The sequence below is a fragment of the Panthera onca genome, chromosome B1 (assembly GCF_046562875.1).
Source record: "Panthera onca isolate mPanOnc1 chromosome B1, mPanOnc1 haplotype 2, whole genome shotgun sequence".
Taxonomy (NCBI): Eukaryota; Metazoa; Chordata; class Mammalia; order Carnivora; family Felidae; genus Panthera; species Panthera onca.
Genome location: NC_138342.1, coordinates 181,874,112 through 181,897,902, shown reverse-complemented (window position 1 = coordinate 181,897,902; position 23,791 = coordinate 181,874,112). Strand labels below are relative to the sequence as shown.

General features: G+C 35.3%; 1 protein-coding gene across 5 annotated transcripts in view; it reads right to left on the bottom strand.

The window, feature by feature from the left end:
- Positions 1-23,791, bottom strand: part of TUSC3 (tumor suppressor candidate 3) — a 261,164-nt gene that overhangs the window by 139,036 nt on the left and 98,337 nt on the right. For all 5 annotated transcript variants that reach the window (XM_078445394.2, XM_078445392.2, XM_078445395.2 and 2 more), the window contains exon 2: positions 16,493-16,662. In XM_078445394.2, coding sequence (XP_078301520.1) covers positions 16,493-16,662 — 170 coding nt within the window. The remainder of the gene's footprint in view (positions 1-16,492; positions 16,663-23,791) is intronic.

The following is a 23,791-nucleotide window of genomic DNA, read 5'->3' as shown; positions in this document are numbered from 1 at the left end:
TATGTTTTAATTTACATTCAAGTTAGTTATCATACAGTGCAACAATGATTCTAGGAGTAGACTCCTTGATGCCCCTTACCCATTTGGTCCATCCCCCCTCCCACAACCCCTCCAGTAACCCTCTGTTCGTCTCCATATTTATGAGTCTCTTCTGTTTTGTCCTGCACCCTGTTTTTATATTCTCTTTGCTTCCCTTCCCTTATGTTCATCCATTTTGTATCATAAAGTCCTTATATGAGTAAAATCTTTTATCTCTAATCTTTCTTTTTGGTTCTCTTTTAGGATTCCCATCTCTCTGCTTACATTGCCCATCTGTCCTTGCATGCAATCTACTTTATCCATTATAGCTCTTGGCATATTAATCAGATATTTTAAATTCCTGCTCTGATAATTCCAATCTCCCTGCCATGTCTGATTCTGATGCTTGCATTTTCTCTTCAAATTGTGTTTTTTTGCCTTTTGATATGTCTTGTATATTTTTCTTGATAGCCAGAGATGATGTGTCAGGAGGAAAGGCACTGCTACAAATAGGCCTTTAAAAATGTAGTGGCAAGGGATGCGTGGGTGGCTCAGTTGGTTAAGCGACCGACTTCGGCTCAGGTCATGATCTCACAGTTCATGGGTTCAAGCCCCGTGTCAGGCTCTGTGCTGACAGCTCTGAGCCTGGAGCCTGCTTCGGATTCTATCTCCCTTTTTCCCTGCCCCTCCCCTGCCTTCTCATGCTTCATCTCTGTCTCAAAAAAAAAAAAAAATCATTAAAAAAAAAGTTTAAAAAATGCAGTGGTGAGATGTGAGAATAGGATATTTGATCTACAGTCCTCTAATTAGGTCTCAGTCTTTTAGTAAGCCTATGCCCCTTGACTGTAAATGTCACAACTGCTTTTCAGGTTTTTTTTCCTCCTCTGGGAGAAAATGGGATAGAATGGCTAGAGTGGGATGGAGTTGGGAATTTCTTTCATTCACATGAAACACTAGTTGGGTATTCTCCTTCCCCAGGTCACCTAGTCTCTGATAATACTCCAGCAGGTTAGAGTCTAGTTAACAAGTTTCCCCTGAGAACAGGCTTTATCAAGAACAAAGTGATCTGGTATATTTCAAAATGTTTCCATTCCCCTCCACCTATAAAAAACCCAAAGGACTTTTCTCTGATATTTACTACAGGAATCTGGTCAAGCTCCTGGAGGTAAATCTCAAACACTAAAGGGGCTCCCTATGACTGGGTCCCCCTTGGTTTTTTAACCCTTAGAGTTGTCTGCACTGAGCCTCCGGCAATTCACCAATTACAGTTTAGGTTTTCTACCTCGGCACTTGTTCCCACACTGGTTTCTGCTCACTGGTCTCTGCTGTAGTAAGCTATGACACTCACTGTATTCTCTTTCCCTTCCAATTTTGGATCTCTTCTAGATCTAGGAAGAGCTGATTTTTCAGTCTGTTCAACATTTTACTTGTTGACAGGATGGAGTTATAACTTCTAAGCCAGCTTGTTATATGCAAAATTGGGAACCAAAAGTGGATTATTTGTTTAAATACAAATCCCTGACCACATATCATGTTAAATTAGTCAGAATCCATTAAGAATGTATTCCAGAACTATATATATTGTAACTATCTTTCCAAGTATATTTTATGCACACAGAAGTATGAGAACAGCTGGTATAAATGAACAGTAAAAAAAAAAAAAAAAAAAAAAAACAAAAAAAAAAAAAAAAAACACACAAAAACAAAAACAAAAATCAATGGAACAGCCTCTTAGATGAAGTATTTTCATCTGATCCTGTACTACATTTCCCCCCAAAAGTTAAACATATTAATCTATGTACAGAAAGAAAAACACTATATAAAAGTATAATAATTTGGTAGAATAGCTATATAACATTCTCAACATGACCTCTAAATTATGTAATACTAATCTTATTACCACCTTTCTGGCCAAGTAGGAAAAAAATATATATATATAATATAATATAATATATATTATGTTATATTATATATATATTATATATGTAATATATAATATATATATTATATAATATAATATAATATATATTATATTATATAATATATATATTATATATATTATATATTATAATATATATGTTTTATATATATATATATATATATATATAAGTCCAGATTTTCAGAACTCAGATGCCATATATATATGTGCCATATATATGGCATCTGAGTTCTGAAAATCTGGACTTGGGTACTGGCGCTGTGCTTCATAATAATTCCAAGTTTATACTTAGAAAAGTCACATATACTTTGTTTATCTTTCCGTTTGTAGCAGGACAATGATAACTCCTCTCTCAGTGACTGTCATGAAGTTAAAAGCCTAAGACATAACGGTCCTTACTAAAAGGCAAAGGGTTATGCAAATCTCAAAGTGTTCCTCGTCTACCTTAAAATCTCCTGACTGCATTTTCAAATATCATCTCTATTTCAAATATCTATTTTCTATTTCTCTATTTCAAAACTCTTTTTCAAATATCATCATCTATTCCCTCTTACTCTACACCAGGCCCCCCAATTTTCTTTTACTTCCTTCAATAAACTAGGCTTACTCATGAAGTTGAATTGTTTTTACGTGCTCTTCCTTCCTCTCTTCAGCCCTACTTTGTCTAGACACAGAGCACAGACACACTTCGCACACACATCACACAAACTTGTCCAGAGATAGGAACAGATATACATGCCTTGTAAATGCTTACTCATCACATAGATCTTATTATAACCTCAATTATTATTTTGCAAAATAAGCCTTTTTTAGACATGAGTATTAACAGAGAAGAGCAGGGTCCTCTCAAAGATCTCTGTGCTTTTCCTTCATCGTATTTGCGAGACAGGTAATTAGAAGGTTAACTATGTAATGTGATACTATTGAGCTCTTCAACTAAATTCTGAGATCAATGAGAGCTGCAACCAGGTCAGTTTGTTCACATTCTCTCCCTAGCATCCAGAACAATATCTATACATAGTGACTGTTCAATAAATATTGGTTCAAAAAATAAATTAAATGTCAGGATCAATATAACATTGTATCATCACAGTAGTATCCAATTCCATGGCAGAAAACCACAATTCACAAAATAAAGATTCTTTTTACTGCCAGTTCTTTTTAGATTAAGGGAAAAACAAAATAATAAACCCTACTCTGCAGACCTGAAAAATGAGAATTTGAATTAAAAAACTTAAATGAATAATGAATATATTACTTCCTTGCCTAGAGTGTTAATAAATACCTCATAATTATTAAAAGGTTTCATGTTAGGGGTCCTCGGTATCAACCCCAAGCTCAGATATTCACAAAAAAGGACTCACAGGAATTAGCATATAGTCATATTCACTGCAGTGAAAGGTTAAGATTATTGTGGAAGAATACAAAATAAAATCAACAAAGAGAAAAGGGATCTGCAATCAGTTTGAGGAAACTAGATGCAAAGTTCAAAGAGTGACTCCCAGTAGAGTCACACAAGATCCACTTAATTCCTTCAACAGTGAGCTGTGACAACACCCAAAAAAGCTGACTAAAGATTTAGTGTCCAGGGTGTGTACGGAGGGCCAATCACGTAGCTACCCTCTGTCTAACACATAACCAAAATCCCAGACTCTCAGAAGAAAGACAAGTGTTCAGCATGAACCACATTGTTTGGATAAAGAGTTTAGGTACAGTGAGTCACTCTTATCAGTTATGGAATTGTGGGAACACTCCTCAAATCCAAGTTCCCATACACCAATCCTTTCTAAGGTTAGTAATCTTGGGTCTGCTATATGTTAACTGGTTTCTGCACAGGTTCATCACTTATGCAAAAAAAATAACAACCAAGTCATGTTGTTCATTGGATTTTACTCACAAAGACAATGATCTACCACGAAGAATAAATCTGAAGTTGTTATAGTTGACAAAGCACTGATTGTACAAAGTAATCACATGGGACCAAGCCTCCTATGTATCTAAGAGAAATTAATTAGGGACTAAGGTTGGGAACCCAATAAATAGTAAGCTATACTTAATATATTAATGACTAACACATCCTAAAATCATGGAAATCAAGGACAAATGCTTAAATATAACATTTTATAATTTGTGATTATGAATTTATATATATGAATAGTATTTCTGGCATTACAGATAAAATTAACTTTATTTTGAATGCTTGAGAGTAGCTATCAAGACTATAAGTGTATCATTTTAGCTATAATCTTCATAAAGCTTTCTAAAGGAATAAAATACTATTTTATGCCTACTTGCTTCTATAACTGTAATAAGAAACTTTTCAATGTGTTTTTTTCCAATTATGTAATATTAATCATAATTTCATTCAATCAAATCCTACTTAGTACACAGAAAATGCAACGCCCTTAATTGCATGTGATCTAGCATTGACAAATCATCATCGTATTTGTAGAATAGTTTTTCCTTCAAAGAACTCTTTCACTGGTGTGCAGACTCCAAATTTTCCTACTAAGATGAACTCTACTTGAAGAGTTCACTTTTCTTGTCAGATAATAACAACCAACTAACGACTTCTAAAAACTGTGCAGATCGATCAGAAGAGGAAACAAAACTATTCATCCTTGTAGCATAACTGGGATAAAAAGTAGACTACAGACTGTAAAATATACAAAAGTGGGAAAATCAACATCTGCGACCTCCTACCCATCCAAGAATGGGAAGTAAGGGTGGAGACCATGGAAAAGGAGGGGAAGAGAAATCCTAGCGGTGGTGAAATGCAAAATAGAAAAATCACGCCAAGAAAGAAAAGATCTCACCTGAATTAGGAAATATTGACAATAGGTCTAAGAATTGGTGGATAAGAAAAGTGGCTGCTGGCCAATATAAAAGAAGAGGCTTAAAAGTATACAGGAACCAATATAGCAGTCTTGAGGATGCACTACTCTGGGAAATGAGAGGCGACACAGGAGAGCTAGACAGTACTTAGGGGCTTGTTGATATAGTGAAGGGAGAAGCAAGTCATGAGAAGGAAGGAACAAAGGAAGGAAGGAGAAAACTGCTGTGTTCAACCTATTCCACTTTATAAAGAGAAAAGGGTACCTGAGTTAAAAAAAAAAAAAAAAATTAAAAACTAGTAGGCTAGGTGTGCCTGGCTGGCTCAGTCAGTAGATCATGAGACTCTTGATCTCAGATTGTAGGTTCGAGCCCCGCATTGGGGTGTAGAGATTACTTAAAAATAAAATAAAATAAAATAAAAAAACTACTAGGATAACCATCACTCCCACATATAAACTATTATTTCTAGTGTAGAAAAGAAAAAAAAATTAAAGCAGCAAATAGCAAGCAGTATCCATGCGATGCTACTATAAAAAGAAAACAAACACACAAAAAAGAAAACCAAAAGTGCATGATCCTTCAACTGATGAAAAATTTACCTAAAAAAACAGCCATGAAGAGAAAAATAAAACACAGTATTCCAACTGTAGCAAGCATCATTAAATAAGCATTTGAGGATATTAAAAAAACAAACACTTACATTAGAAATTCAAAATCTCAAAAGAGAAAGTAAATAAAAACAGGAAGATGTTAGGTGAGAGCCGACCAAAAAATCAACAGAAGGAATAAACAAGACTAAACAAAACAAAGCAGAATCCTTGAAGAACTGAGCACTGTATTGCAAGGTGCTCAAAGAACAGAGTTGACTGAAAATGTAATAAAGGACACCACTGAAAAGAATTTAAAACAGGTAAGAGAACAAAAACAACATAAAAGTGAAAAAGGTATGATATCAAAGTTGGACTAAAAAGATAGGATGAGAGACACTGATTTTATGGTGGTAGAAGGCAAGCAGCAATTTCAGCACATGAAAAGAGAACACCTCAGACCCTGGGAGGTACAGTAAAAGGAGAGACATGATCTTTTGCCTTTAAGAACCACACTTGGAGACTTCCTCGAAATAAAAAAAAACACACCCAAGTGCAGCTCTCCAAAAACCATTCAAGCACCTTTAAATTACCCAATTGCTGGACCTGCCATCTTCTACCAGTGGGCTCTGAACTAACTTTGCCATTCTTCTGAAGCTTAAGGAATTTATGGGAAACATAAATGGCTACTTGGCTTCCATACAAAACATCAATCAACCTTTCTGGATATTTTTCTCAGCCCATTCCCACGGCTATTGCTTCCTGGGAGTAGACAAGGGATATCATGTTAATGGCATGGGCAAATAAGACAAGTGAGACTATCCTCAGGTTCTGTCTAGTATCATGCACACAATTTAATCATGCAAACCGAGTTGGGGATCTGAAGTCTACCAACCAGTCAAAAGATGACATCGGAGGCACTGTAAACCAGTGCCCCTTAAATCATGTAGGTCCTACTGGGGAACCTCAATAATTATAAACAACATTTCTTAGGGGCACAATATGCACTCCCGTGTTCCTCATGTGAAAGTCTAATACTATCTTGTCATCAGTACCATGGTAAACTGTACCTAAGGATGGATAAGAGACTATCCAGTGCTTAGTGTTTAAGAAAGCATAAAGCTTCAGCTCCAACAATAAGAAAAAGAAAAGGCATCCAAATTAGTAAGGAAAGAGTAAAATTGTCACTATTTGCAGATGACATGATGCTATTCATAGTAAACCCTAAATAAAGACTCCATAAACAAATACGTGAAGTCCCAGCATACAAAATTAATAAACAAAAATCAGTTGCACTTCTATACACTATTAATAAAGTAGCAGAAAGAGAAATTAATAAGACAATTACATTTACAAACTGCACCCAAACAAATAAAATATCTAGGAATAAACTAAGGAGGTAAAAGACCTGTATTCTGAAATTTATAAAACACTGATGAAAGAAAATGAAAGTGACACCAACAGATGGCAAGATACACCATGCTCATGGACTAGAAGAATTAACACAGTTAAGACCTCCATACTACCCAAAGCACTCTATGGATTCAATGCAATCCCAATCAAAATTCAATAGTATTTTTCACAGAACTAGAACAAATAATCCTAAAATCTTTATGGAACCACAAAAGACCCCAAGTAGCCAAAACAGAGAAAGAAGAACAAAACTTGGAGGTATCATAACTGAGAATTCAACATCTACTACAAAGCTAGAGTAATCAGAGATGCCTGGGTGGCTCAGTAAGTTGAGCATCCGACTTCGGCTCAGGTCATAATCTCGCATTCAAGGGTTGTAGCCCCGTGTTGGACTCTCTGCTGACAGCTCAGAGGCTGGAGCCTGTTTTGGATTCTGTGTCTCCCTCTCTCTCTGTCCCTCCCCTGCTCATGCTCTCTCAAAAAATAAAATAAAATGTCAAAAAAAAAAAAGCTATAGTAATTAAAATAATATTGTACTAGCATAAAAATAGGAATATAGATCCATGGAAAAGAAGAGACAACCCAGAAATAAACTCGCGTGTACAGGGTCAGTTCATCTACAACCAAGGAGACAAGAATCTACAAAGGGGAAGAAACCATCTCTACATTCTGAAGAAGAAGCTGGACCACTTTCTTACACCTATACAAAAATAAGCTCAAAATGGACTAAAGGCTTAATGTAAAACCTGAAACCATAAAATCCCTTAAGATTACGTAGGCAGTAATTGGTCTTAGCAGTGTTTCTTTGCATCTGTCTCCTGAGGCAGGGGAAACAAAAGCAAAAAGAAACAATTTGCAGTGCATCAAAATAAAAAGCTTTTACACAGTGAAGAAAATCATCAACAAAACAATGTAACAAAGTGAAAAGGACAAGGTATTTATGAAACATGTATCTGATAAGGGGTTAATATCCAAAATATATAAAGAACTCTTACAACTCAACATCAAGAAAACAAAATAATCTAATTAAAAATGGGCAGAGGATGTAAACAGTCATTTCTCCAAAGAAGATGTAAGATGGACGACAGACACAGGAAAAAATGCTCATCATCAGGAAAATGCAAATCCAGATCACAATAAGACATCACCTCACACCAGTCAGAATGGCTAGAACTAAGAAGACAACAAATAACAAATGTTGCTGAAAATGTAGAGAAAAGGAAACTCATAGACTACTGGTGGGTATATAAATTGGTGCAACCACTGAAGAAAATAGTACTGAGGTTCCTCAAAATACTAAAAATAGAAATACCATATGACCTAGTAATTTCTCTTCAGGATATTCATCCAAAAAAAAAAAAAAAAAAAAAAACAGAAAACACAAATTTGAAAAGATATACACACCCCTATGTTCACTGTAGCATTATTTCCAGTAGCCAAGATATGAAAGCAACCCTGACATCCACTGATAGCTAACTGGATAAAGAAAATGTGGTATATACACAATGGAATATTATTACTCAGCCTTAAAAAAAGAAAAAAAAATCTTGCCATTTATGACAACAGGGTAGACCTAGAGGATATTATGTTAAATGAAATAGACAAAGAAAGACAATTACCGTATCATTTCACTTCTATGTGGAATCTAAAAAAGCAAAACAAACAAGCAAGCAAACAAACAACAGAAACAGACTCATAAAAACAGAGAACAAACTGGTGTTTGCCAGAGGGGAGAGGGTTGAAAGGGGTGGTGAAATAGGTAAAAAGGAGTAAGACATACAAACTTCCAGTTACAAAATAAAGAAGTCACAAGAATAAGAAGTACAGGGAATACAGTCAAAACATCATAACATTGTAGAGTGGCAGATGGTAACTACATTTACCATGGTGAACATTTTGTAATGAATACAATGTATATAAATGTCGAATACAATGTATATAAATGTCCAATCACTGTTATATAGCTGAGACTAATATAATATTGTATGTTAAGGATACTTCCGTTTCAAATTTTTGATGAAGTTGAAAAAAAAAATAAGAACCAAAACACATTTTGCAGACAAATGCAAAATTTCAATATGGACAGTATAATATATCATTGAATTAATTTAATTCACTTAAAAGTGATAATGGTATTCTAATTATGTAAGGCAGTCCTTTTCTGAAAAGTTGCATACTAAAGTATTCAGTGGTGATATTTCATAATGTCTAAAATTATAGATATATTTGGTGTTATTTTTTATCTGTATTTAAAAACATGTAAAAGGAAATGTGGCAAAATGTTAATAATTAGTGAATCTTGGTAAAAAGTAGACTGGTGTCCTTGTACTACTGTTTCAATTACTGGTAGGTTTGAAATTTAAAATATGGGGGGACTAAAACCAGACTTAAAAACAATGAAATGGAACATGGAAATAATATGGAAAATACAAAGCGCTCCACGAATGTTACAATGTCACACTGAGTTCACTGAAAATACTAAAATAGTTGAAATTACCCAATCTGAGGAAGAGACACCTAGCAAGAAATTTCATACAATGAGTAAGTTATATATATGCCTTCACTTAAAAAAAAATTAAGCTAGATGGAGCTCATCAAGAAGTGAGATCATTATTTATATTACACTGGTCATGGATTCAATCAAGCCTGAAACAGTTCTCAGGTAACACTCAAGCCAGGCAAAGAATGTGTGTGTGAATGGCATGAGAGTTTGCCACTCTTTGACAAAGAAGTGAAATACTCCGTTCAGGTAATCAAGCATATGAGGAATACTGAATTCTTAAGTATTAAGAATTCTTAAGTATTAAAAATTAAGTCATAGAGAAATATTGTCTAAAGCAAAGAGGAAATGAGAAGGTTGTAGTCTCCAAGCCATTTATAAAGAACTTATATGTGCATTAAGCTATGTACAAGGGTAATTTTATTTGTATGCAATTTTCACCTTCTGTACTCACTTTAGAATCTAATCTCCTAAGAAATATAAGCTCACTGTAGTAAAACCAAAGGCTGATGAGCTCCTTTTCACACAGTTTTCACCAGCCATCTCTAAACTGCCAGTCCTTGCTAGGAGATGGCTACTCTGAATCAAAGCTTTTCATGATCTAATGAATTTAAGAAATGCTGGCTTATGGATCCCTGCCCTAAAAAATTAATAATCTTAGAAGGCAATGCAAAAGCAAAATACAAAGTACAGTTCACAGGGTAAAGGCAATGGTGAACATGTACACTAAGGAAAACATTAAACTCTAACAGCTCTGGAGTTCCAAACCTCATTCCTGACAGGTATAAGCTGCGTGACTCTGGATAAATTACATAACCTCTTAGTTTTGATGTTCTCATCTATACAATGGTTATTTCTTCAGGAGTACCTTCCTGAGTAGTGAGAATGACATGAGATATTATATAAATGACTTCACATGGGACCCCAATAGTTTATACATAATTAATTATTATACCTAGAGGAGGAAGGATGTTATCCAGGTAATATTCACGTGTCAATATCATAATTTATTCACATTCCTCTCTAAAATACCTGTATAATTACTAATCTTTTTCATTTATAGAAATCCAGTAACATACTAATCTCCAACACATCACCAAAACTTTGGTTACACATGCACCCTGCTTGATTCTACATGACTTTTTAATTTTCCTTTACTTGATTTTTTTCCTGCATCTAATGATCCATAATAATCTTAGAAAAGGATATTTTGTTCTTAGAATTTTTAGTGAATTCTGGAAGAGATGAGTAACGTTGTGGTAGAATACACCTAAAAGACTTAGCAATTATGGGAAATGCTCCCTAGAGTACAATATGATAAAGGAAGTTTGGGGTGAACACTTAGAGGAGGTGAGAATTGTACTGAGCAGTCTTAATTAACAACTTCATTTGCCCAAGGAGTTGGATGTTAGAACTGAGGAAGGTGAGAATTGAATTCTGAAATTTGTGAGTAAACTAACTGTAAAAGAAAAGCAGAATGATTTGGTAAGAGAGTTTACAAGGAAGCCAATAGCTCATTTACCAGCCTTTCAGTAGAAAAGCAACTGGAAAATCTGAGTTAACTCTGGAAGAAAATTTCACTTTTTCTTAAAGAAAATAAAAACGGCAAAAACATCTCACAGAAGACAGCACTAAGAGTTTTAAATTGTAGCTATGAAAAAAGTTGTAGCTATAAACTTTTCAATGATTTGATAGAATTATAAAAATTATAGCAGTATTATTAAAATGGTCCAAAATTACAATGACACAGAAGGATCCAAGAAAATTTAATTCATGTTAAAAAAAAAAATGGCTACTGATGACAGGCTGCCTTTCTCAATGAATCTACACATTTTTTGTGGCTTAATTTATAATAAAGAAACATAATTTGAGTAATTTTTCTTGAAAATTTTATTTGAAACTGTATTTCATCATAGTTGACACCCTGGAATCTCTTTGGCCCACGCTGCCCATTATTATATGGGTTACAGTTAGTACTCTCTTGGCTCAATAGAAATCACAGACCACTGCTAAACCACAATTACTTAACGGATCTTTCTTTGAGGTTTATACTATCCTGTAGTATAAATTTGTTATCCTCATCCACCAAAGTCCAAAGTATCCCTCTACCAGCTCACTTAATTTTTTTCCTCTCCGGTTCCATGATCACCCTGAGTAATTTCAAATACATGTTTATAACATAAATATTACCATAGCCTTATAGCTCCTCAAATGTCTCTACAAGATCAATAATCTACATTATATTTCACCAATTTACTTATTAAATAAAACCTTCTATAACTACTTCCTAACTTTCAATCTCATCCCACTTTTACACAAAACTTTCCACTCTTGTGAAATTTAGTAAGTTTATCAGCGGTCTCCAGTTTCCTCTGACCCATCACCCAACTCTGAACCCAGAGTTTTATGTTTCAAATACACTCTTCCTAGCACTCGGAAATCATCTGCCTAATCCAGTTCACACCATAAACCAAACATGCTAACTTATAAGAAGGGTGTTCTTCTTCCTTGATGGCTGAGTATTGATTAGGGGAAAAAAAGTCCTTAATTTCTACAGATTCTTCAGTAAGAATTTGGATATTATAGTTTCAAAAGGATTCTCAATGGTACATGGTCATTCAGTTAGTTAACCTCCATATTCTTGATGCTCCTCAATGAAAGTAAATAAACAAAAGGTATGAATCATGTACCTGCTTCTTACCTTCCCTTTCTCTATACTGGCTGCACACTAGAATCACCCAGAGATCGTGTTTTTTAAAGTGGCAATGCCTCATCCCATCCCGAAACAATTACATCAGAATTCTAGGGGAAGAAAAAAGAATTCTGGATATGGGAACCATGTCTGCTGTTTACTTTCTATTTGCCTCTAAACCTTCAACTATTTTTAATTCTCTAAAAATCCCACCCCTTCCTTGATCCACAAATTGTCTTAACTTTTCTAATAACTTCAATATTTTTCTCTTATATAATCTAAAACTTTTCTAAAATGTTAAAATTTATTACAAAATAGGCTATAATACACAGGTTATTTTGGCCTATGTGCCATTAAAAAATCAAGGTTCCATATTCGATAATTCATTCAAAAACATAATGCAGTAAGTAAAATAATACCTAAAGGATAAAGCATTTAACAGTATGTTATAGTTTATGTCATCAGAATACATGCAATTTTATATAACTATGAAGTAAAATACTTGGATAACAAAGTCTTTCTAGGTCACAGTTACAAGAAAACATAATGATCAATTAAATATATTTCTTCTTAATAGTGACAAATATAGGAAATCAATATATTTACTTTTTAAGAGCGAATTATTTCCCTGAAATATACAGTATTGTAGGATGTCAGAAGACACGTATTTTTAGTGGAAAATTAAATATTACACCAAAATGCCAGTTAAGGTGGTGTTTCTGTCTGAGTAGGATCTTATGGCATCCTTGAAGGTACAGAAACCTTTATCCAAATGTGCTAGCCCAATTGTGACAACACCGTTAATGCCAACTCGAATACTGGTCCTCATATACGATAGGAGGAGAACCCAGAATCGTCTGCAATGCTGTTTTTCAAAATACTTTGCTCACCTTCTTCTCTACCCACTTTCAGACATGCCCCCAACATACAGTCTTTATCGGGTCATAGGGTCATAATAAGATCCTTCTAGAATTTTTTTTTTTTTATTTTGAAAGCCGAGAGAGAGAGAGAGAGAGAGAGAGAGAGAGAGAGAGAGAGAGAGGGGGAGGGAGGAAGGGAGACAGAGGGAGGGAGAGGGAGAAAGCAGGTGAGGGGCAGAGAGAGGGACAGGAGAATCCCAAGCAGGGCCCATGCTCTCAGCGCAGCCCATGTCTCGAGACATGGGACTCAATCCCACAAACTGAGATCATGACGGGAGCCAGAATCAAGAATTAGACACTTGACCAACTGAGCCACCCAGGTGACCCAATCCTTCTAGAGAATTCTGAGACACCGAAATTCCCTTTCTGCAAACTAGTCTGAATGAATTAAACTTTTTTCCATTGACCCACGTTACTGACAACTTCAGTTTGCAATCGAATTCACAATTATTTAAAATCTAAAAGTCTACACATAAACAACGTGAAGAGTGAAGATGTGGAGACACCGCATAAAAGTGTTTGTTTTTGAGAAGAACGAGTGTTCAGCCAAGAAGAAATAGATAATCTGAATTGTCCTTAACCACTGAGGAAATGAAATAATGCAATTTAAAATCACAAGGCCAAGATGGTTTTACTGAAGGATTCTATCAAATATTTAAAGAAGAATTAACACTAGCTAACACTATCTTCTAAAACTGTGTAATTTTACACAATCTCTTCCAGAAAGTAAATGAGGAGGGAACATTTTCCAAATCATTTTATGAGGCCAGTATTAGCCTCATACCAAACTAGACTAAAAAGAGTATAAAAAATAAAGAAGTATAGATCAATATCTATCATAAACTTAGATGCATATTTGTAATGGATTTTTATTAGCAAATAGAATCCAGCAATACGTAAAAAGAATACACCATAACCCAGTAGGATTTATTCCAAAATGGAAGGTTGGTTCAACATACAAAAATCAATTACCGTAAGGTACCATATTAAGCACCTAAAGATGAAAAATCCTATCATTCACGCCAAAAAAAAATTTGATAAAATTCAACACCCATTCATGATCAGAACTCTCAGCAAACTCATAGAGAACTTGCTTAAGTTGATAAAGAACATCTTTACAAATCTTACAGCTAGTGGGGCACCTGGATGCCTCAGTGGGTTAAGCACCCGACTTCAGCTCAGGCCATTATCTCAGAGTTCCTGGGTCTGAGCCCCGCATCTGGCTCTGTGCTAAAGGCTCAGAGCCTGGAGCCTGCTTCAGATTCTGTCTCCCTCACTCTCTGCCCCTCCCCCACTTGCACTCTGTCTCTCAAAATAAATAAATAAACATTAAAAAAAATTTACAGCTAGTATCATCATTAATAATGAAAGACTACATAATGTCTTCCAAAGATCAGATTAAAATGTAAAACATAAAACTATAAAACTTTTAGAAAACAACATAAGAGAAAAATTTAGGGATACAGTGCTAGGCAAAGAGTTCACCTGGATAACAAAAGTAAATTATAAACCAAGAAACTGGTAAAGTGGACTCATTAAATAAATATCTGCGAAAGATATGTTATGAACATGAAAAGATAAGCCATAGACTAGGAGAAAATATTTGGAAGCTACATGTCTGACAAAGGACTAGTATCTACAATACATAAGGAACTCTCAAAACTCAGTAAAAAATCCAATTAAAACGTGGGCAAAAGGCATGAACAGATAGTTCATCAAAGACATGATATACAGACAACAAATAAGCAGATGAAAAGATGTTCAACCCAATGCCATAAGGAAAACGCAAAATAAAACCACAATGAGGTGTCACTACATACTTGTCAAATGGCTAAAACAGTGATAAATGCTGGTGAAGATATGGAAAACTACATCAGGCATACACTGCTAGGGGAAATGTAAAATGATACAGCCACTCTGGAAAACATTTTGGCAGTTTCTCATAAAGCAAAACATGCAACTACCAAACAACCTAGCCATATCCCAGAGAAATGAAACCTTAGGTTCGTAGAAAAACCCATACCAAAATGTTCACAAAAGTTGTATTTTTAATAGCCATAAACCAGAAACAATCCAGATGTCCTGTAACAGATGGATGGTTAACAAACTGCAGGACATTCACCCCATGAAAGTTTACTCAGTAATAAAAAGAATGATGACTATTGATAAATGCAACAACTTGGATGGATGTTGAGGGCATTATGGCAAGTTATAAAACACCAAACCCAAAAAATCATCAAGAGTAGGATTGCACCCACATCACATTATTAAAACAACAAAATGGAGTACAAATGCAGGATGTGGGAGTGGAATGGGAATGGGTGCATGGATGTGGCTATAAAGGGCAAGAGGAGGGATTCTTATGGTAATGGAACTGTTGTATACCTTCTATACAATACCTTCCATATCATATGTTGTATACCTTCTATATCAATACCAATACTCTACTTTTGACATTGTACTACAGTTTTACAAGATGTTACCATTGGGGGACACTGAGCAAAAGGTATATAGGATCTCTCTGCATTATTTCTTACAATTGCATGTGAACCCACATTATCTCAACATTAAAAAAAATTTTTTTAAAGGATGTTGCATACGTATTTGTACTTGTCCAAAATTTTCCTTACTATGTTCCCACTAAAAGATATTTCAATCATTTAAATGATTTACTTCTGGGGCGCCTGGGTGGCTCGGTCAGTTGAGCATCCGACCTCGGCTCAAGTCATGATCTTACGGTCCATGAGTTCAAGCCCCCCGTTGGGCTCTGTGCTGACAGCTAAGAGCCTGGAGCCTGCTTCAGATTCTGTGTCTCCCTCTCTCTGACCCACCCCTGTTTATGCTCTGTCTCTCTCTGTCTCAAAAATAAATAAACATTTAAAAAAAATTTTTTTTAATAAATAAATAAATAAATTTAAAAAAAAATTTTTTTTTTAACGTTTATTTATTTTTGAGACAGAGAGAGACAGAGCATGAACGGGGGAGGGTTAGAGAGAGGGAGACACAGAATCTGAAACAGGCTCCAGGCTCTGAGCTGTCAGCACAGAGCCCGATGCGGGGCTTGAACTCACGGACCGCGAGATCATGACCTAAGCCAAAGTCGGCCACTTAACCAACTGAGCCACCCAGGCGCCCCTAAATAAATAAATAAATTTATAAATGATTTACTTCTGTTTTATAGAAGAACCTTCTAATCACTGGAAGTAATTAAAAGTAAATGGATTTCTGTAGGTAAAAGTATGACTCTCGATTAAACTGTTAAAATAGAATATGTTTAAGGAGGTGACTTGATTGCCCATAAAATATAATTAGGTAACTTACAGACAATATTCGAAACAGATCTTATCACACATTTACCTTTATATAGGACATAAAGAAGAAAATATGTTTTATGATTACTCATATTACACACAGTAAAAGAATATTATTTTCTAAAATATACCGATATTGAGCTTACCTTGAAGTGCACATTTAGAGCAGACTATAACCTTGAACAGCTGTTGAATTCTATTACATAGATTTACTTAAGTGTAATAAATATACAAGCATGGGATAGTAGTTTTAAATTTTTTAGAACACATAAATTACCTGCACACAGAACACTGCCGTTGAGGCTGAAGAGCAGTGAACATAACGATCATAGAATAGTTTCGAGGTGGTGCCTTTATAAATTTTCGGAATTTATCGCCATTCATTCGGAAGATTGAGCGCCTGGAACTCCATTCCATCAGCTGTTCTACTTTTTCAGCTAAAAGATTCTGCAATTAAACACAGGAATTTAAATTTACACAGGGTTAAAGTCCTCCACTATGTATTTCATATATACTGAATTGCATGAGATTCTACCTTACCCCAAATTAATTTCTGGTGAAAGTTTTTCTTTTGGTGAATATATCTATTATTAATTGACTGTATATGCATAAAATATTTCATTTTATTTTCCCTAAAGATTGCAAAGGTTTATAAGACAGACATAAAAAGTAAAACAGACTACCACTTCCACAAAGATAAAACACACATGCTTTTCCCTAATGGACCACTAAATACAGAAAAACATGCTGTCCATTACATAAAAAGCAAATATAGGAAGGCTCTGAAAAAGGATGTCCAATGTTAAAAAAAGAAGGAAATCCTGCTATTTGCAACAACATGGATAAAAATACAGGGTATTACGCCAAGTGAAATAAGCCAGTCATGTAAGAATAAATATGGCATGATTCCACTTGTATGAGGTTCCCAAAATAGTCAAACTCCTAGAAGCAGAGAAAAAACAGTGGTTGCCAGGGGTTAGGGGAGGAAGAAATGGACAATTGTTGCTCAATGGGTATAAAGATTCAGTTAAGCAAGATGAGTAAGTTCCTGAGATCTACTGGACCACATAGTATCTATAGTTAACAACTGAGTACTGTGACCTTTAAAATATGCTAAAGAGGACAGATCTCATGTTAAGTGTTCACACCACCACATACACACACGCACGCACACACGCAAAGAACACAAGGCAATTTTTGAAGGTGATGCATGTGTTTGGTATTTTGATTGTGGTAACGGAATCACAGATGTATACATATGTTGAAGCCATCAATATATATATCAAGGGTGTTCAGTGTTTTGCATATCAACGATAACCCAATAAAACTTTTAAGAAAGGAGGAGAAAGAGAGAGGAGAGGCAGGCATCTTACCCTGAGTTAGGGTAAAAGACTTGCTGAACTGCTCTGCACCTACCTGAGGGAGAAAAAAGATAACAGAAATGGAAGAGAAAAGGGAAGCAGGGGCAGTAACTTGCTCAAAGAGCATCATGCTTAGTTAGTAGTTGGACACAACATTCAGGTAAATGCACAATGGCAGAGTGACAATGACAAAAAAGAAATATTATAACTAATTACTGGGATAATGTTACTTAAAAAAAAAAAAGACAACAAAATTTTACCTTACCAAAAAAGTACCAGCTGAAATTCATCCTAATCTCAAAACAGGCTAATTATTTGGATTTGATTATATTTGTCTGTAGGCCTTTAATTCCACGTGCAGATAGAACATGAATATATTTCCATAAAAATAATACTCTTGCTAAACTGAAAGTTAAATAAAATTTTAGAAGACACTGCTCTGCTTCATCAATACACACAAAACAGCTAAAAACTGAGCAGAAGGACTTACACGAACTTTTCTTACTTTGAATTCTGAGGAATAAAGTGAGGCTGTTTCCATGTTAAGCATAATTTACTAGTGTTTGTCTTATAAAAATTTTCATATATTTAATATGATTTAAAATCTTCAATTGTTTACCCTAACACTCAGTGAGTCAATTTAACATCTGTAAATTCTTCTGAAATAATTTTAAAATAAAGCATTTTATTTATAGGGACTGTGACCCTCTATGTAAAGACAGAACCTCCAACTAGCAATCAAGCAAAGTCTTAATACACTAATGAGGGCAAAAAGAACTGGTCTAAAAAACAGCAGATTGTCTGCAGGTTCCTAGGGCGTTTTAGTATATTTTTCTCAACAAACACACACACACACACACACACACACACACACACACACACACACACACACTTTCCTCTTATTATTATTTTTTATTTATTTATCTTGAGAGGAAGAGAAAGAGAGAACGCACAACCCAAGGGGGAAGGGGCAGAGAGGGAGAGAATCCCAAGCAGGCTGAGCGCTGTCAGTGCAGATCCCGACACGGGGCTTGATCTCATCAGTGAGAGCGTGACCTGAGCCAAAATCAAGGGTCCAGACGCTTAACCGACTGGGCTACCGAGACACTCCCACACACACACGTTCCTTTTAAATTCTCTAATAATAATTCTATAACAATTAGATTCTATAATAATCTAATTCTATTCTACAATAATTCTATAATAACGTTACTCTATTTTTTGTTGTTAAAAACAATCACATCTTTACACCAATACGTTATCTATCATGACATTAAATAAATTTGAAAAGTAGAAGATTTAGTTCTACTTCCACTTTTTCAGTTATCAAAGAAGCAAGCCAGTTTCAAGCGTGCTGGCAAAAACAAGTATCCTGAGTCAGAAATATACTTTTTTTCTCTGGCAAGGTTTTTTTGTTTTCCAGCTTTACTGAAGTATAAGTGACCAAACTGTAAGATATTTAAAGTATACAACATGATGAATGGATATACATAAACACTGTGAAAAGATTCCTTCCATCTAGTTAACTGACATATTCATCACCTCACACAGAATACCTTTTTTTCTTTCCTTTATTTATGGTGGGGGGCGGGGTGGGCGAGAACACTTAAGTTCTATAGTCACCATGTTATACATTACATCCTCAGACCTTATTCACCTTATATCTAAAAGTTTGTAACCTTTTATCAAGTTTCCTTGTCCCCCTCCACCACCACCCTTTTATGGGCCTGCTCCTGACAACGACTTTTCTGTCCCTACTGTTTCTATGATTTCAAATATATATATATTTTTAATTCAACATATAAGTGACTGCATTTTATAAACACACATACATCATACTTGTTAATCCATTCTCATGGTACAAAAGGCACCATGAGCTCCATGTTGTCACCCAAGTCTCATGGGGCTGGTGTGGAACAGCCCGGATAGATGATCATTTAGCGGGTTTATGAGAGAGCTGAAGAACTCTAAGGTCAAGAAACCCAATCTTTGAAAGGTACTGCTGGCAAACATGCCCAACCTCTGCTCTAGAGATAAAAATGATCTTTATTATCCTGAACAGGAAATAAATCTGTCCTGAAACTTTCCTAAGTCTAGATTTCTAAAGAAATCTAAATTAGGGGCACCTGGGTGGCTCAGTCAGTTGAGCATCCGACTGCGGCTCAGGTCATGATCTCACGGTCCGTGAGTTCGAGCCCCACATCGGGCTCTGTGCTGACAGCTCAGAGCCTCGAGCCTATTTCAGATTCTGTGTCTCCTTCTCTCTGACCCTCCCCCATTCATTCTCTGTCTCTCTCTGTGTCAAAAATAAATAAACATTAAAAAAAAAAAGAAATCTAAATTAAAATCAATTTACTATCTTTCAAGGCTGTTTGTACAACAATATCCTTGAAAAGACAGTCCAGCTAATGCCTGGGTTCAGATGTGCAGAAATATGAGAGATCCACGGAGATTTGCCTCCCCAAAATATCAATCAATGCATTCTTTAAATCACATAATTTGAAAACATAATTCCCCCCGCCCAACCTGCCAAAAAAAAAAAAAGAAAAAAAGAAAAAGAAAAAGATCAAGTCAAATACTAAATACAGGTTGTTTATTGACCTTTTAGGAGTTACAAATCTAGTTCTGCTAAATATGCCTAAAAGAGAGTATGGAAATATAATTCAACTTGTCAAGAATAACTACTCTCTGAATGGTGGATATGGGTAGCTGTCCCTCATAGTTTCACAACTGGATTCTGTCACAACATCATAATCAGCTAAGAAAAATGTATCCATATATTCTAAAATATCTTTTGTCAGGATGTATATAGTTACAAAAATTTTTTTAAGCCTTCAAGACTTGAAAGGTTAAATATGGCACTCACTTTCCACAAACATCCACCTACATTAACAGATATTCCACATACACTTTCATTCCATCAAAACACATGTTAAAGAAAAGAAGCAGGTAAACAAGCCTGTTATTCATATTTCCCAGTGCTTCCATCTTTCAGATAATATGAAGCTTCTTACTGACAGAGACTAAGTAAGTTACATCCACCCTTTAAAAATTATACAAAAAATGTATAATAACTTGGCTAAAGTGGATTCTTTTTTATTATTTAATGTTTACTTATTTTTGAGACAGCGCGAGTAGGGGAGGGGCAGAGAGAGAGACACACGCAGAATCCAAAGTAGGCTCCAGGCCCCATGCTGTCAGCACAGAGCCCCACATGGGGCTCAAACTCATGAACTCTGAGTCAGACACCTAACCAACTAAGCCACCCAGGTGCCCCAAATTCCTTTTTTAAAGTACGCTTTTAGTTACTGGGTAGTTACTCTTTCAGAATTAAGCAAATATAAATCTTCCCTTTTTCTGACTATTCAGATTCTATAATTTGACAGTCACGGTGCTACAGATTTTAGGGTACACAGTCACATTCAACACCAATGTCAACATATAACTTTTACACAGTCATGCCTGGAAAAAAGTAAAATTCCAATTTTATGTAGTTTTCCTACTGCAAATAATCAGGAAAATACTTTTTTAGGAGAAAATACGCATCAGTTCCATCAGGGTACATCAGCCTGATAGACTAACTACAGTTGACCCTCTACAACACACGTTTTCAAGTGTGTGGGTCCAATTGAACTTTTTTCAATAAACATGCAGGACAGGTGCCTGGGTGGCTCAGGCATTAAGCATTCATCTTCGGCTCAGGTCATGATTTCACTGTTGGTGAGTTCAAGTCCCACATCAGATGAACTCCAAGCCCTGCTCTGGGTGAGCACAAGCCCTACTTCCAGTTAAAAAACAAAACAAAACAAAACAAAACAAAACAAAACCCACGAGCCCCACTTCGGGGGGAGCCCTGCTTCTCTCTCTGCCCCTTGTGGGATTCTCTCTGCCCCTCATTCACTTGCAACCCCGCTCTCAAAGGGGTTTATATCTCAAAGGAGATATATGTATCTCTCAAAGAGAAATATAAATGTAAATAATATAAATATATAAATATAAACAAATAAGTATATAGGAAATTTTTTGGAGATTTGTTTGAGACAATTTGAAAAACCTGTGTAACTTAGAAATACTGAAAAAGAAAAAAAGTTAACATATTATTGTGAAAAAACAGTATTTAATACAACATACAAAATATGTGTTAATTGCTGATGTCATTGTAAGGCTTTAGGGCAAAGGAAGGCTATTAGTAGTTAAGTTCTGGGGACTCAAAAGTGATACTTGGATTTTCCAAGTCGCCACCCCTAACTCCTGCATTCTTCAAGGGTCAACTACATTGGTATTTTTGTTCCTACTGTGCTTAAAAGCAGGGTATCAGTGTGGACTGCTAATGTTGCCTGCAATGTATTCATGTACTTGAGTGTCACCACACCTTTACCAGATTAGGGTACTCATTTTCATTCATATTCTCTCTACTAACTTAATAAGTAAAAACGGTATCTTTTTTCTAATTTGCACTGCGATTTGCTGGCAAAACTGAACAATTGTCTACAATTCTGCATACCTGTTCCATGTTCCTAGTTACCTCATGACCTTTATCTGTCATCTATTCATGAACACAATTTTATAGAAGACATGAAAATATATGTAATAAACCCCTTTCCATACTGATTCAAATTAAAACAGCACTGGGATAAGATTTTATCACTTCTAAATTATGTTCATTTTGCTTACAGGGTGAGCACTAGCAAAGTAATATTTTAAAAGTATGTATTTGAGGGCACTTGGGTGGCTCAGTCATTAAGCATCTGACTTTGGCTCAGGTCATGATTTCACGGTTCGTGCATTCAAGTCCCACATCGGGTGATCTCGTGCCCACACTGGGTGATGATGAGCCCCGCATCAGGTGAGCCCCGCTTCTCTCTCTGCCCCTCACTCACATGTGCTCTGTCTCTCTCAAATAATTAATTAAAGTATTTGATTATACTTTGTGAATTATTTCTCTTCAAAAAGTTTCAATTTACACTGTGAAAAATCTCAGTCCTTTAAAATCTGAAAAAAACAAATCCATGTTCTGGTGCCACAACGAATAACAAATGATGGTGCCATTAAGAAGTCTCCCTCCTATTCTCTTTTAATATCCTAACCGTTTGATTACTCAAACAAGTTTCTCTCTTAATGTGATGATTCAAACCAAACAGAGTCAAATCCACTGGTAAAATTTTCTTATGCATTTCAAGTACCAAACAACTTTTAATGTTTTCTTCTAAAATGTAAGCATAAGGGGTGACTGAAGTGTTCTCTCTCATGAATGTAGTGATAGAAACAAAACTAGGCTTTTGCCAAAACCCATAGAAATATACAACCCAAAAATGAATTTTAAGTATTTTTTAAAAATCAACCGGGATGGGGTAGGGGGGGGGTTCTGAAATGAAATATAAACTTTAAAAAACAAAGCTCACTGTATTACAAATCAATCATATACACCTACTTTGGAAAACAGTATTTAACTGGATACTCTTAAAGCTAAAGAGAAAAGAACTGTATATAAATCCCATACTCTAGTTAGTTGTTTTATTTCTCACAAGATTAGCAATTGTGTTACTTTATGAGTATACTAGAGTTGAAGAAAAAATTAAATATATATAATTATCAGATTTATTATTTTCAAAACAAAAGAACTTACAAGTAAGGAAAAGGAAAAGCAAGGAACAATGCTATGATATTAAACAGGAGTTAGAGGCATCCATATTAAGTATGGCTTTTAAAACAGATAAACACATACATACACATATGTACAAGTATACAGACACACACATATGTATGGATTACTATAAATATATTTCCTAACTATGTTCAATGAGAAGGCTGAGGAACAAGAACATCCCAACAGCACACATAGCGCTGAGATCTTAGTTTCTAAACAACATTCTCTATTAAAAAGAACCAAGGTTTCTTAGAGCAGCAACTGATTAAAAGGCTGAGACAGAGAAAAACAACATGAGACTAGAGTATCTTGTGGTACCAGAAAGTAAACAAGTGCTCAAGAAAGGCATGTCAAAGGGCATAGGAACCAACTAGAAAAAGCTCCCAATAACCAAAGCTGTAAAGTTTAAGCAACAATAAAAATGACCGTAGTACTGAATTTTAAACCAAATACTAAGAGGAAAAAAAAAAAAAGTCTATGAGTCCATACTTACATGTAAATTACTGAATGAGAAAACAAATAGGAGAGGGGCACCTGGGTGGCTGAGTAGGTTAAGCATCCAACTCTA